This window comes from Octopus sinensis, linkage group LG30 (genome assembly GCF_006345805.1).
Source record: "Octopus sinensis linkage group LG30, ASM634580v1, whole genome shotgun sequence".
NCBI classification, from domain to species: domain Eukaryota; kingdom Metazoa; phylum Mollusca; class Cephalopoda; order Octopoda; family Octopodidae; genus Octopus; species Octopus sinensis.
The window spans coordinates 3,843,675-3,857,103 of record NC_043026.1 but is presented as its reverse complement, the minus strand read 5'-3'; the positions used below and the strand labels follow the sequence as shown (position 1 = coordinate 3,857,103).

At 41.5% G+C, this 13,429-nt stretch overlaps 1 protein-coding gene across 3 annotated transcripts in view; it reads right to left on the bottom strand.

Annotated features, from left to right (window-relative positions):
* Window positions 1-361: 361 nt before the first annotated feature.
* The window catches only part of LOC115226325 (cyclin-G-associated kinase), a 109,021-nt gene continuing 95,953 nt past the window's right edge, over window positions 362-13,429 (bottom strand). For all 3 annotated transcript variants that reach the window (XM_036515209.1, XM_029797323.2, XM_029797322.2), the window contains exons 21-24: window positions 7,814-8,011; window positions 6,419-6,558; window positions 4,066-4,242; window positions 362-551 (exon numbers count right to left, since the gene is read on the bottom strand). In XM_036515209.1, coding sequence (XP_036371102.1) covers window positions 450-551; window positions 4,066-4,242; window positions 6,419-6,558; window positions 7,814-8,011 — 617 coding nt within the window. In that variant the 3' untranslated portion in view covers window positions 362-449. The remainder of the gene's footprint in view (window positions 552-4,065; window positions 4,243-6,418; window positions 6,559-7,813; window positions 8,012-13,429) is intronic.

The following is a 13,429-nucleotide window of genomic DNA, read 5'->3' as shown; positions in this document are numbered from 1 at the left end:
TGTGTGTGTGTGTAAGTGTGGGTACACATGTATGTATATATGTATGCATGTTTGTATGTATGTAGTTATAGTATAATGCATCACTTGTAACAATAATGTTATCGTCTCTTCTCGGCTGCCATGCCAAGCGGCCATGGCCACCCACGTCCACAGAGACAGTTGGAATGTTAGTTTTATACACTGACCGATGGTACTTTCATCAATCGACTAGTCCGTTCATTATTCCTCTGTGTCCCTTTCTCTCTATATATCACTGATTCTCTCTTTCTCTCTCTCGTTTCATCTCAGCAATTAATACATCAATTAGATTGGATTTGATTAAGTTTGTTTAATTTCTATTTGTTTTTTCTTCTTCGTTCCATTTCTTTTAATTTATCAGAGTTTTTTTTTTTCTTTTTTTGTTTCGAATCTCAATTTCTTGTTTTTTTTTCTTCTTCTTCTTGGAAACCCTAATACAACGACTGCATTCCTTTCTCTTCAAACTCGGCCCAGGCATCGTTCAGCTCCATGAATATCAACTTGGCCAGCGCTTCATGTGGCGTTCCTGTTAGCTGGAAGTAGAAAATAGGTTGGTAAGTAAAACCCTTAAACATTCAGATTACTGTCAAAAGTAAGGCTTAACCCATTGCCTACCACGAGACCCCATTTGGGAATCCCCTAAAAACAGTCTCACTGCCAGTTGTTTGTCATATTTAAAGTAAATTGCTTATGAAAATTGCATTTGCAGAGATGTGTTTAACAATATTTAGTAAAATAAAAATTAAAGCCTAGCCAGGCTCATGGGCCCGGTTTCCCGGTTTCTATGGCGTATGTGTTCCCTAGCTGGACGGGATGTCAGTCCATCGCAGCGTAACATGAAGTGTTTAGCTCAAGAACACAACGCGTCGTCCGGTCCTGGAATTGAAACTACAATCTTACGATCATGATGCCGACCCCCTAACCACTAAGCCACGCACCTCCACAATATTTAGTAAAAGTTTATCATGTCTTGCAAAAAACTTGCACGTGCAAGTGCTACCAGTCAAAAGCTCCGTATACCGGGGTCATCAGGAGAGAATGCGCGCCGTTTCGGGGCCTACCTCTCGATGGCATCAATGCACACCGGTCCCCCTCACTAATATGAGGCCCCGCTTTCTAGATCAGCTGGTTATCAGATAAAGCTCAATATCCTTCTAGCCATCGCTCATCGTCTCTTTTTAACCAAATTCAGTGGCTAGCCTTCTCCACTGTAGATTGGATATTAACTCTCGCTAATTCTAGAAGACATTCTATGTCACAAATCACAATTTTTGAACTACAAAAATATTGGCTGTTTTGAAAACTTATTATTTATTATTTTTTTGCATTTCCCATCTTTATTATTCATTGATATTTCATGCACATTTGCATTTGATATTATAGTTTCAAAAAGACTTAAATGTTTATTATTGCAATTGAATAGAAAAGGAGGAATATGCTTTTTTTTTTCAGCAATCCCCATTTGGGACTTTACGAAAAATTTATTATAATTTCCAAAATAATTCATATATGAAGAAAATTGAAATACTACTAGCAGTATCGCCCGGCGTTGCTCGGGTTTGTAAGGGAAATAACTATATAAGCATTTTAGAGAGTTACTTCCCTTATATAATAGCAAAAAATGCATTAAAAATGTAAAAAAATGATGGTAAATTTTTTTTTTAAATCGTAGACTCATCATAGACGCGCGCTAATACCCAGAAGGGTTCGATATGAATCACGACTATAAGATACCCGGTTTTGGTTACACTGCACCGCAAAATGTGGGAGTAGTTAGGAATCTAAATCGTAGGAGACAGACACTCACACAACTTGACTTTTATATATAAAGATATCTCATTTTAACCTCTAAGACACCTGGCAAAGCCAAAAAATGTGAATAAAAAAATTTGGCAGTTAATAGGTTAATAATAAAACAACAATTTCAAATTCTGACACAAGGCCAGCAATTTTTTGGGGTGGTGGTGGCTAGCCAGTTACAGCCCAGCAAGTATTTATTACATTGGCTCCAGAAGGACGAAAGGCAAAGTTGACCTAAGCAGAATTTGAACTCAGAACATAAGTGTGTTCTTTTACTTGTTTCAGTCATTTGATTGCGGCCATGCTGGAGCACCACCTTAAACCATCTTTTAGTCAAAGAGATCGAACCTCGGACGTATTCTTTGTAAGCCCGTTAATTATTCTATCAGTCTCTTTTTACCAAACTGCTTAGTTATGGGGACGTAAACACACCAACACCGGTTGACGAGCAGTAATAAGGAGTCAGACACACTTTCAGATATTTAATCTGCTAGAGTTAACAGATAGGCCAGCATGTAATATTATAATGTATAAATTTGTAATTTATCCAATAAATATAAATGAAAACCGCTGCAGGAAGAAATAATTATTAATTTATTAATAAATAAATATTAACCACTAACTCTCCCTTTTGTTGTCTTAATTCAGTGTGTGTGTGTATGTATGTATGTGTATGTATGTATGTATGTATGTGTATGTATGTATGTGTGTGTATGTAGGTATGTAGGTATGTATGTATGTGTGTGTGTATATGTGTGTATGTATGTGTATGTGTGTATGTATGTGTGTATGTATGTATGTATCATCATCAACGTTTAACGTCCGTTCTCCATGCTAGCATGGGTTGGACGGTTCGACCAGGGATCTGGGAAGCCAGAAGGCTGCACCAGGCTCCAGTCTTATCTGGCAGTGTTTCTACAGCTGGATGCCCATCCTATGTATGTATGTATGTATGTATATATATATATATATATATATATGTATAAAGGGAAAGTTTACGAAAATAAACAAAAGACGAAGGCAGGTGGTATACAAAGCAAATAGATGTATTAGTATGGCGCTCAGGAATAGAAAAAGTCTTTTACATTTCGAGCCTACGCTCTTCTACAGAAAGGAACACAGAAATGAATGAATGCATGTATGTGTACATGCATATGTGTGTATGTATATGTGTGTATATATATATGTGTGTGTATATGTATCCATATCTGGAGCGTATATTGAATTTTGAGTAAAACCTCAGAGTAAAAGCTTTCCTCTCATATCCATTTTCTGTAAAAATTACAATTAATAAATATACTTTAAAAGTATTTTAAAACAGTGAGTTACTTTTCAATCACCCTGTATATTTCTAGCAGAAGATACAAGTTTGACTATAAAATGAGGCAGAAATATCCCCATCCATCTAACCTCTGGGTTTCTTTCAATTACTTTAAGTATAACAAAGAATTTACTAAAATAACTTAGTTATCATTCAGCTAGTGTTAGGATCATAAATTGTGACTAAGGTTTGGTGGAAGATTTTAATTCAAAACTTATGAAAACAAGACAATTGTATTTAGAACCAGAGCTGGTTTCAGCCGGATTGGCAACAAAAGGGTTTAAAACACCTCTACATTTGGGCAGATGGACATTAGAAACAGTTGAAATGGTGTGGATTGAAGGAAATTTAGGCTACTATTTCTAGCATATAGAGTGACCACATTGAGGTTTCCTTCTCTCATGTTTTCTGCTGATTATTTTGCTTCTTAACCCTTTTGTTCCCATATTTCTGCTGAGACGCTCTGTTTCTTTCAATTACTTTAATTATAACAAAGAATTTAGTAAAATAACTTAGTTATCATTAAGCTTGTGTTAGGAACATAAATTGTGACTAAGGTTTGGTGGAAGATTTTCATTCAGAACTTATGAAAACAAGACATTTGTACTACAGAGCCAGAGGTGGTTTCAACCAGGTTGGTATCAAAAGGGTTAAGAATTGTTTCTCTATTATATATTTTAACCCTCTCGTTACCATATTTCTGTTGAGATGCTCTGTGCTTCTTTCAATTAATTTTAAATATAACAAAGAATTTAGTAAAATAACTTCGTTATCATTAAGCTAGTGTTAGGAACATAAATTGTGACTAAGGTTTGGTGGAAGATTTTAATTCAAAACTTGTGAAAACAAGACATTGTTACTCAGAGCCCGAACCGGTTTCAGCCGGGTTGGTATCAAAAGGGTTACCAAACCAAAATTTTACTTACCTTGTCTGGATGAACAGACAGAACGGCTTTCCTGTAGACCTTCTTCACCTGCTCCGGACTGACCAGTTCGTGCATCCCACATTCCTTCCAACGCATCTCTTCATCCCAAAGCACAGTATGGAGTGAACACAGCAGTGCACGGATGTTACGTTCTTTACCCTTGGTCCACTCCATTATCTGAAAGATGTAAAAAAAAAAAACAACCCATGTATACTCATATACTCTTTTACTTGTTTCAGTCATTTGACTGCGGCCATGCTGGAGCACCGCCTTTAATCGAGCAACTCGACCCCAGGACTTATTCTTTTGTAAGCCCAGTACTTATTCTATCGGTCTCTTTTGCCGAACCGCTAGGTAACGGGGACATAAACACACCAGCATCGGTTGTCATGCAATGCTAGGGGAACAAACACAGACACACAAACACACACATGCATATATATATACTAGCAGCATAGCCCGGCGTTGCCCGGGTATGTAAGAGCCCCTAATAGGCAACGACTAATCCCAATCTAGTCCTTTCCCTCTAGGGAACGAAGGCGCATGTGTAGGTTGCAATGTCTTCTCTTCACTCGAATACTTCTGTGTATACGATGTTCCTAGCTGTCTCCCGACAGAAAATGTGTTGCATATAAAAAGCTTAGATTCTCGACCCCATGTCGAATTTATCAATTTTTTTCAGAACTGGGGGAACTTTTCAAAATTTTCACTGCGTTAGTTTTGAATTATGACATTGGGCTATGTGTGTGTCAAGTTTCATCAGAATCGGTTGAAAGCCGTGGTCAGGGTGAGGGCACAACCTGACAGACACACAAACTGCCGTTTATATAGAGAGAGATACATATATATGACAGGCTTCTTTTGGTTTCCGTCTACCAAATCCACTCACAAGGCTTTGGTCGGCCCGAGGCTATAGTAGAAGACACTTGCCCAAGGTGCCACGCAGTGGGACTGAACCCGGAACCATGTGGTTGGTAAACAAGCTACTTACCACACAGCCACTCCTGCGCCTATATATATATATTGATTACATAGCAAGTGCCACAACTTACCAAGCACAAACATAGCAACTATGAACTAAGTGTGTGGTGTGTGTGTGTGTGCATATATGTGTGTGTGTGTGTGTGTGTATATATATATATATATATATATATATGTTGAGTGTGTATGCGTTCACGTGCATATATGTGTGTATGTATGTGTATATATACATATGTGTGTGTGTAGATGTGAGTGTGTGTGTGTGTGCATATGTGTTATATATACTCTACTCTTTTACTTGTTTCAGTCATTTGACTGCGGCCATGCTGGAGCACCGCCTTTAATCGAGCAACTCTCGACCCCAGGACTTATTCTTTTTGTAAGCCCGGTACTTATTCTATCGGTCTCTTTTGCCGAACCGCTAAGTAACGGGGACATAAACACACCAGCATCGGTAGTCAAGCAATGCTAGGGGGACAAACACACACACACACGCATATATATATATATATATATATAATATATATATATACACATATGTGCATATGTGTATGTGTGTGTATATATATATATACATATGTGCATGTATGTATGTGTGTATATATATATATACATATGTGCATGTATGTATGTGTGTATATATATATATACATATGTTCATGTATGTATGTGTATGTGTGTATATATACACGTATACATATGCATGTGGAAACGTGTGTGTATACATATGCATGTGTATATGTGCGAGCGTATGAATATGTGTGTATATATGTGTGTATGCGTGTATATATGTGTGTATGTGTGCATATATGTGTGTGAATGTTAGTGCTTGGTGAAATGTTACTTGTTGAGTTTATATTAGCTGCGTTAGGGTGTTCCCATACTAATCAAAGTATACAGTATTAATAGATCCATTTCAGCTGATCTTACAAACTGATTTCACATTAGGTATTAGGCAACTGGACATTAGATGGCAGTGCACTTAAGTAACACCACGTGCTCTTCACAGATTGCAAAGCAAGCATCTTAGCACACAGCCACACATCTACAATAAGGATTATTTTAAACTAGCAGTATCGCCCGGCGTTGCTCGGGTTTGTAAGGGAAATAACTATATAAGCATTTTTAGAGAGTTACTTCTGTTATATAAACTGAGCAAAAATCATTAAAAATGCAGAAAAATTATGGTAAATTTTTTTTTAAATCGTAGATGCTCGATATGAATCCTGACTATAAGATAACCGCTTATGGTTCAACTGCACCGCAAAATGTGGGAGTAGTTAGGAATCTAAATCGGAGGAGACAGAGTCTCACACACACAACTTGGATTTTATATATAAAGATTTACAAAGATGACAACACAGATTCTTACCTTAAGTTTATCTGGGTCCATTTCCTTAGCTAAAATGTCTTTCCTCATTTCTCCTATAGTCCGTGGTTCATTCGCTCTCTTGGAGCTAAATCCACCAAGAAGGTCTCCAAAAGTGTCAGTATGCACCTTAGGTTTTGGGCCTGCAATGAAAATGTTCCAGGGATTGTTAAATAACACAGGTTTCATGGAAAAAAAAAACACACAGGTAATCATAATACAGTTCTATATTTGGGGGAAAAGTGCAGGGCAAGGTGAGATAATGCTTATTTTATTAAGTTGTAAATTCACATAACCTTTTTTTTTTTTCAGTTCTGTATTTAAAAGATGAGGAATTATGTACATTATTTAAATTCAATGGATATTTGTCCTCATCTTGTTTGTTGTTAACACAGTGTTTCGGCTGATATACCCTCCAGCCTTCATCAGGTGTCTCGGGGAAATTTTGAACCTGGGTTCTCATTCCTAAGCAATTTTTTTATATTATTATTATCATTATTCAGGTCATGGCCTGGAATCGAACTCAGAATCTTCGGGTTTGTAGCCCGTGCTCTTAACCACTATGCTATATGCCTGTGGGAATATGTCGTAGTGGTTAAGAGCATGGACTACTAACCCCTAGATTCCGAGTTCAATTCCAAGCAGTGACCTGAATAATAATAATAACAACAACAACACCGAGAAATACCTTAGGAATGAGAACCCAGGTCAAAATTTCCCCAAGACACCTGATGAAGGCTGGTGGGTATATCAGCCGAAATATTGTGTTAACAACAAACAAGATGAGGACAAATATCCGTCTAATGTAAATAATGTACAGGTAATCATATTGATGTATATCGGAAATAAACATTTGTAGTAAACACACCCAACAGTATTTACAGTAAATGCCCAATGCTTGTATTCACAGAAAATGTTTAATGTTAGCAGAAACAGCAAATGTCTCCAGTAGCATTCACTATGAATAGTTTTAATGACAGTTATAGTTGTCATTTTCAATCATTCAAGGCAAATGGTTACAAGTGTTTAGGAAACATTTGGAGACAGACGGGTGCATAGAAATGGACATATGGAGACAGACATAAGGAGACAGATGGACACAGGAGAGACAGACATAAGGAGAGAGAGATAGACAAAAGGAGACAGATGGACACATGAGAGACATATACAAGGAGACAGGGCTAGGGAGACAGGGAGACTGGCAGATACAAAGGGAGTGACAGAGGGAGATAATAAGATACAGGAAGACAGACAGACAGACGTGGAGACAGATAAACATGTACAGAGACAAACATATAAAACATAGAGAGATGAATGAAGATTACAGAGAAGAGGACATGGACAGAGAGAGAGAGAGAGGGGTCACCCTATACTCTCCCCTCCAGCAAAGGAACTTACCAAAAGGCTTGCGTGTCCCTCTATCATCTCTGCTTCCAATAACACTCGGGCCAGGACCGGAACCAGGTCCAAAAGCTGCTTTGTGTGCTGCTGGTGTCGCACCCGCGGCTGGTTGGGTTTGTTGTTTCTTGGGAGACGACGGCGCCTGGTTGTTTGGTGCCTGTTGCCAGCCTGGGGCACCAGTCGATGCACCAGCACCTGCAAAAACAAATGCATCCATCATGCAAACAGGAAAGTACGATACGATGCAATTTCAATGCTTCCAAAAACAAAAGTCCAGCTAGGTTTTTTTTATAGAAGATCAGCATTTGTCCATGCTGGCATCAGAAAGGGCATCCCTGCTGTTAAACTTCCTGTACTGATTATCTCACTCTCTCTCTCTCTCCTTGTATCTGCCAGTCTCCCTATCTCTGTCTTTCTGTCTCCCTTGGTCTCCCTAGCTCTGTTGATCTCCCTGCCTCTGTCTCTGTATGTCCATATATCCACCTATTTCTATGTATCTGTCTCCCTCCCTCTATCTGTCTCCAAATGTTTCCTAAACCCCTGTAACTCAAAAAGACCCAACCAACTGATGCCAGCATTGAAAAGCTGATGTAAAACCTAACCATCACCATCAACCAGTACCCTCCCTGTGTCCAGTGATCAATTTGCTAGGATACTCCAGTCCCCTGGGTTGCACTGCTTGCATGCAATCAGATCAACCAGGCTCCTGTTTCCAGTCCATTCTCTCGTATCTTTGGTAGCCTCTTGCACTCTTTCCCTCAACACTTCTTCACAGGATAGTCTCAGAGCAGTGACCTGTGGTTAATTCTATGTTTTGGGAAGGGAACTTTCTAGGGGCAATCCCATGGTCATTCGTGGCCAAGGGGGTTTTTAGACTTTATCCCATGTACATATAATGGCAAGGAGAGGGGGAGGCTGGTATGAATGGGCGACTGCTGGTCATTCATACACAACTTGCTGGACTTGTGCCTCGGATGAAAACTTTCTAGGTGCAATCCCATGGTCATTTTGGCCAAAGGGAGTTTTTAAGACTTTACCCCATGTACATATAATGGCAAGGAGAGGGGGAGGCTGGTATGAATGGGCGACTGCTGGTCATTCATACACAACTTTGCTGGACTTGTGCCTCGGATGAAAACTTTCTAGGTGCAATCCCATGGTCATTCGTGGCCAAAGGGAGTTTTTAGACTTTACCCCATGTACATATAATGGCAAGGAGAGGGGGAGGCTAGTATGAATGGGCGACTGCTGGTCATTCATACACAACTTTGCTGGACTTGTGCCTCGGATGGAAACTTTCTAGGGGCAATCCCATGGTCATTCGTGGACAAAGGGGGTTTTTAGACTTTACCCCATGTACATATAATGGCAAGGAGAGGGGGAGGCTGGTATGAATGGGTGACTGCTGGTCATTCATACACAACTTTGCTGGACTTGTGCCTCGTATGGAAACTTTCTAGGGGCAATCCCATGGTCATTCGTGGCCAAGGGGGTTTTTTAGACTTTACCCCATGTACATATAATGGCAAGGAGAGGGGGAGGCTGGTATGAATGGGTGACTGCTGGTCATTCATACACAACTTTGCTGGACTTGTGCATCGGATGAAAACTTTTTAGGTGCAATCCCATGGTCATTCGTGGCCAAGGGGGTTTTTAGACTTTACCCCATGTAGATATTAATGGCATGGAGAGGGGGAGGCTGGTATGAATGGGCAACTGCTGGTCATTCATACACAACTTTGCTGGACTTGTGCATCGGATGAAAACTTTCTAGGTGCAATCCCATGGTCATTCGTGGCCAAAGGGGGTTTTTAGACTTTACCCCATGTAGATATTAATGGCATGGAGAGGGGGAGGCTGGTATGAATGGGCAACTGCTGGTCATTCATAACAACAACTTTGCTGGACTTGTGCCTCGGATGAAAACTTTTTAGGTGCAATCCCATGGTCATTCGTGGCCAAAGGGGGTTTTTAGACTTTACCCCATGTAGATATTAATGGCATGGAGAGGGGAGGCTGGTATGAATGGGTGACTGCTGGTCATTCATACACAACTTTGCTGGACTTGTGCCTCGGATGAAAACTTTTTAGGTGCAATCCCATGGTCATTCGTGGCCAAAGGGGGTTTTTAGACTTTACCCACCCCATGTAGATATTAATGGCATGGAGAGGGGGAGGCTGGTATGAATGGGTGACTGCTGGTCATTCATACACAACTTTGCTGGACTTGTGCTCGGATGAAAACTTTTTAGGTGCAATCCCATGGTCATTCGTGGCCAAAGGGGTTTTTTAGACTTTACCCCATGTAGATATTAATGGCATGGAGAGGGGGAGGCTGGTATGAATGGGTGACTGCTGGTCATTCATACACAACTTTGCTGGACTTGTGCCTCGGATGAAAACTTTTTAGGTGCAATCCCATGGTCATTCGTGGCCAAAGGGGGTTTTTAGACTTTACCCCATGTAGATATTAATGGCATGGAGAGGGGGAGGCTGGTATGAATGGGTGACTGCTGGTCATTCATACACAACTTTGCTGGACTTGTGCCTCGGATGAAAACTTTTTAGGTGCAATCCCATGGTCATTCGTGGCCAAAGGGGGTTTTTAGACTTTACCCCATGTAGATATTAATGGCATGGAGAGGGGGAGGCTGGTATGAATGGGTGACTGCTGGTCATTCATACACAACTTTGCTGGACTTGTGCCTCGGATGAAAACTTTTTAGGTGCAATCCCATGGTCATTCGTGGCCAAAGGGGTTTTTAGACTTTACCCCATGTAGATATTAATGGCATGGAGAGGGGGAGGCTGGTATGAATGGGTGACTGCTGGTCATTCATACACAACTTTGCTGGACTTGTGCCTCGGATGAAAACTTTTTAGGTGCAATCCCATGGTCATTCGTGGCCAAAGGGGGTTTTTAGACTTTACCCCATGTAGATATTAATGGCATGGAGAGGGGGAGGCTGGTATGAATGGGTGACTGCTGGTCATTCATACACAACTTTGCTGGACTTGTGCATCGGATGAAAACTTTCTAGGTGCAATCCCATGGTCATTCGTGGCCAAAGGGGGTTTTTAGACTTTACCCCATGTAGATATTAATGGCATGGAGAGGGGGAGGCTGGTATGAATGGGCAACTGCTGGTCATTCATACACAACTTTGCTGGACTTGTGCCTCGGATGAAAACTTTTTAGGTGCAATCCCATGGTCATTCGTGGCCAAAGGGGGTTTTTAGACTTTACCCCATGTAGATATTAATGGCATGGAGAGGGGGAGGCTGGTATGAATGGGTGACTGCTGGTCATTCATACACAACTTTGCTGGACTTGTGCCTCGGATGAAAACTTTTTAGGTGCAATCCCATGGTCATTCGTGGCCAAAGGGGGTTTTTAGACTTTACCCCATGTAGATATTAATGGCATGGAGAGGGGGAGGCTGGTATGAATGGGCAACTGCTGGTCATTCATACACAACTTTGCTGGACTTGTGCCTCGGATGAAAACATTTTAGGTGCAATCCCATGGTCATTCGTGGCCAAAGGGGGTTTTTAGACTTTACCCCATGTAGATATTAATGGCATGGAGAGGGGGAGGCTGGTATGAATGGGTGACTGCTGTTCATTCATACACAACTTTGCTGGACTTGTGCCTCGGATGAAAACTTTTTAGGTGCAATCCATGGTCATATTCGTGGCCAAAGGGGGTTTTTAGACTTTACCCCATGTAGATATTAATGGCATGGAGAGGGGGAGGCTGGTATGAATGGGTGACTGCTGGTCATTCATACACAACTTTGCTGGACTTGTGCCTCGGATGAAAACTTTTTAGGTGCAATCCCATGGTCATTCGTGGCCAAAGGGGGTTTTTAGACTTTACCCCATGTAGATATTAATGGCATGGAGAGGGGGAGGCTGGTATGAATGGGTGACTGCTGGTCATTCATACACAACTTTGCTGGACTTGTGCCTCGGATGAAAACTTTCTAGGTGCAATCCCATGGTCATTCGTGGCCAAAGGGGGTTTTTAGACTTTACCCCATGTACATATAATGGCAAGGAGAGGGGGAGGCTGGTATGAATGGGTGACTGCTGGTCATTCATACACAACTTTGCTGGACTTGTGCCTCGGATGAAAACTTTTTAGGTGCAATCCATGGTCATTCGTGGCCAAAGGGGGTTTTTAGACTTTACCCCATGTAGATATTAATGGCATGGAGAGGGGGAGGCTGGTATGAATGGGTGACTGCTGGTCATTCATACACAACTTTGCTGGACTTGTGCCTCGGATGAAAACTTTTTAGGTGCAATCCCATGGTCATTCGTGGCCAAAGGGGGTTTTTAGACTTTACCCCATGTAGATATTAATGGCATGGAGAGGGGGAGGCTGGTATGAATGGGTGACTGCTGGTCATTCATACACAACTTTGCTGGACTTGTGCCTCGGATGAAAACTTTTTAGGTGCAATCCCATGGTCATTCGTGGCCAAAGGGGGTTTTTAGACTTTACCCCATGTAGATATTAATGGCATGGAGAGGGGAGGCTGGTATGAATGGGTGACTGCTGGTCATTCATACACAACTTTGCTGGACTTGTGCATCGGATGAAAACTTTCTAGGTGCAATCCCATGGTCATTCGTGGCCAAAGGGGGTTTTTAGACTTTACCCCATGTAGATATTAATGGCATGGAGAGGGGAGGCTGGTATGAATGGGCAACTGCTGGTCATTCATACACAACTTTGCTGGACTTGTGCCTCGGATGAAAACTTTTTAGGTGCAATCCCATGGTCATTCGTGGCCAAAGGGGTTTTTAGACTTTACCCCATGTAGATATAATGGCATGGAGAGGGGGGAGGCTGGTATGAATGGGTGACTGCTGGTCATTCATACACAACTTTGCTGGACTTGTGCCTCGGATGAAAACTTTTTAGGTGCAATCCCATGGTCATCGTGGCCAAAGGGGGTTTTTAGACTTTACCCCATGTAGATATTAATGGCATGGAGAGGGGGAGGCTGGTATGAATGGGTGACTGCTGGTCATTCATACACAACTTTGCTGGACTTGTGCCTCGGATGAAAACTTTTTAGGTGCAATCCCATTGTCATTCGTGGCCAAAGCGGGTTTTTAGACTTTACCCCATGTAAATATAATGGCAAGGAGAGGGGGAGGCTGGTATGAATGGGCAACTGCTGGTCATTCATACACAACTTTGCTGGACTTGTGCCTCGGATGAAGACTTTCTAGGGGCAATCCCATGGTCATTCGTGGCCAAAGGGGGTTTTTACACTTTACCCCATGTACATATAATGGCAAGGAGAGGGGGAGGCTGGTATGAATGGGCGACTGCTGGTCATTCATACACAACTTTGCTGGACTTGTGCCTCGATGAAGACTTTCTAGGGGCAATCCCATGGTCATTCGTGGCCAAAGGGGGTTTTTACACTTACCCCATGTACATATAATGGCAAGGAGAGGGAAGGCTGGTATGAATGGGCGACTGCTGGTCATTCATACACAACTTTGCTGGACTTGTGCCTCGGATGAAAACTTTCTAGGGGCAATCCCATGGTCATTCGTGGCCAAAGGGGGTTTTTACACTTTACCCCATGT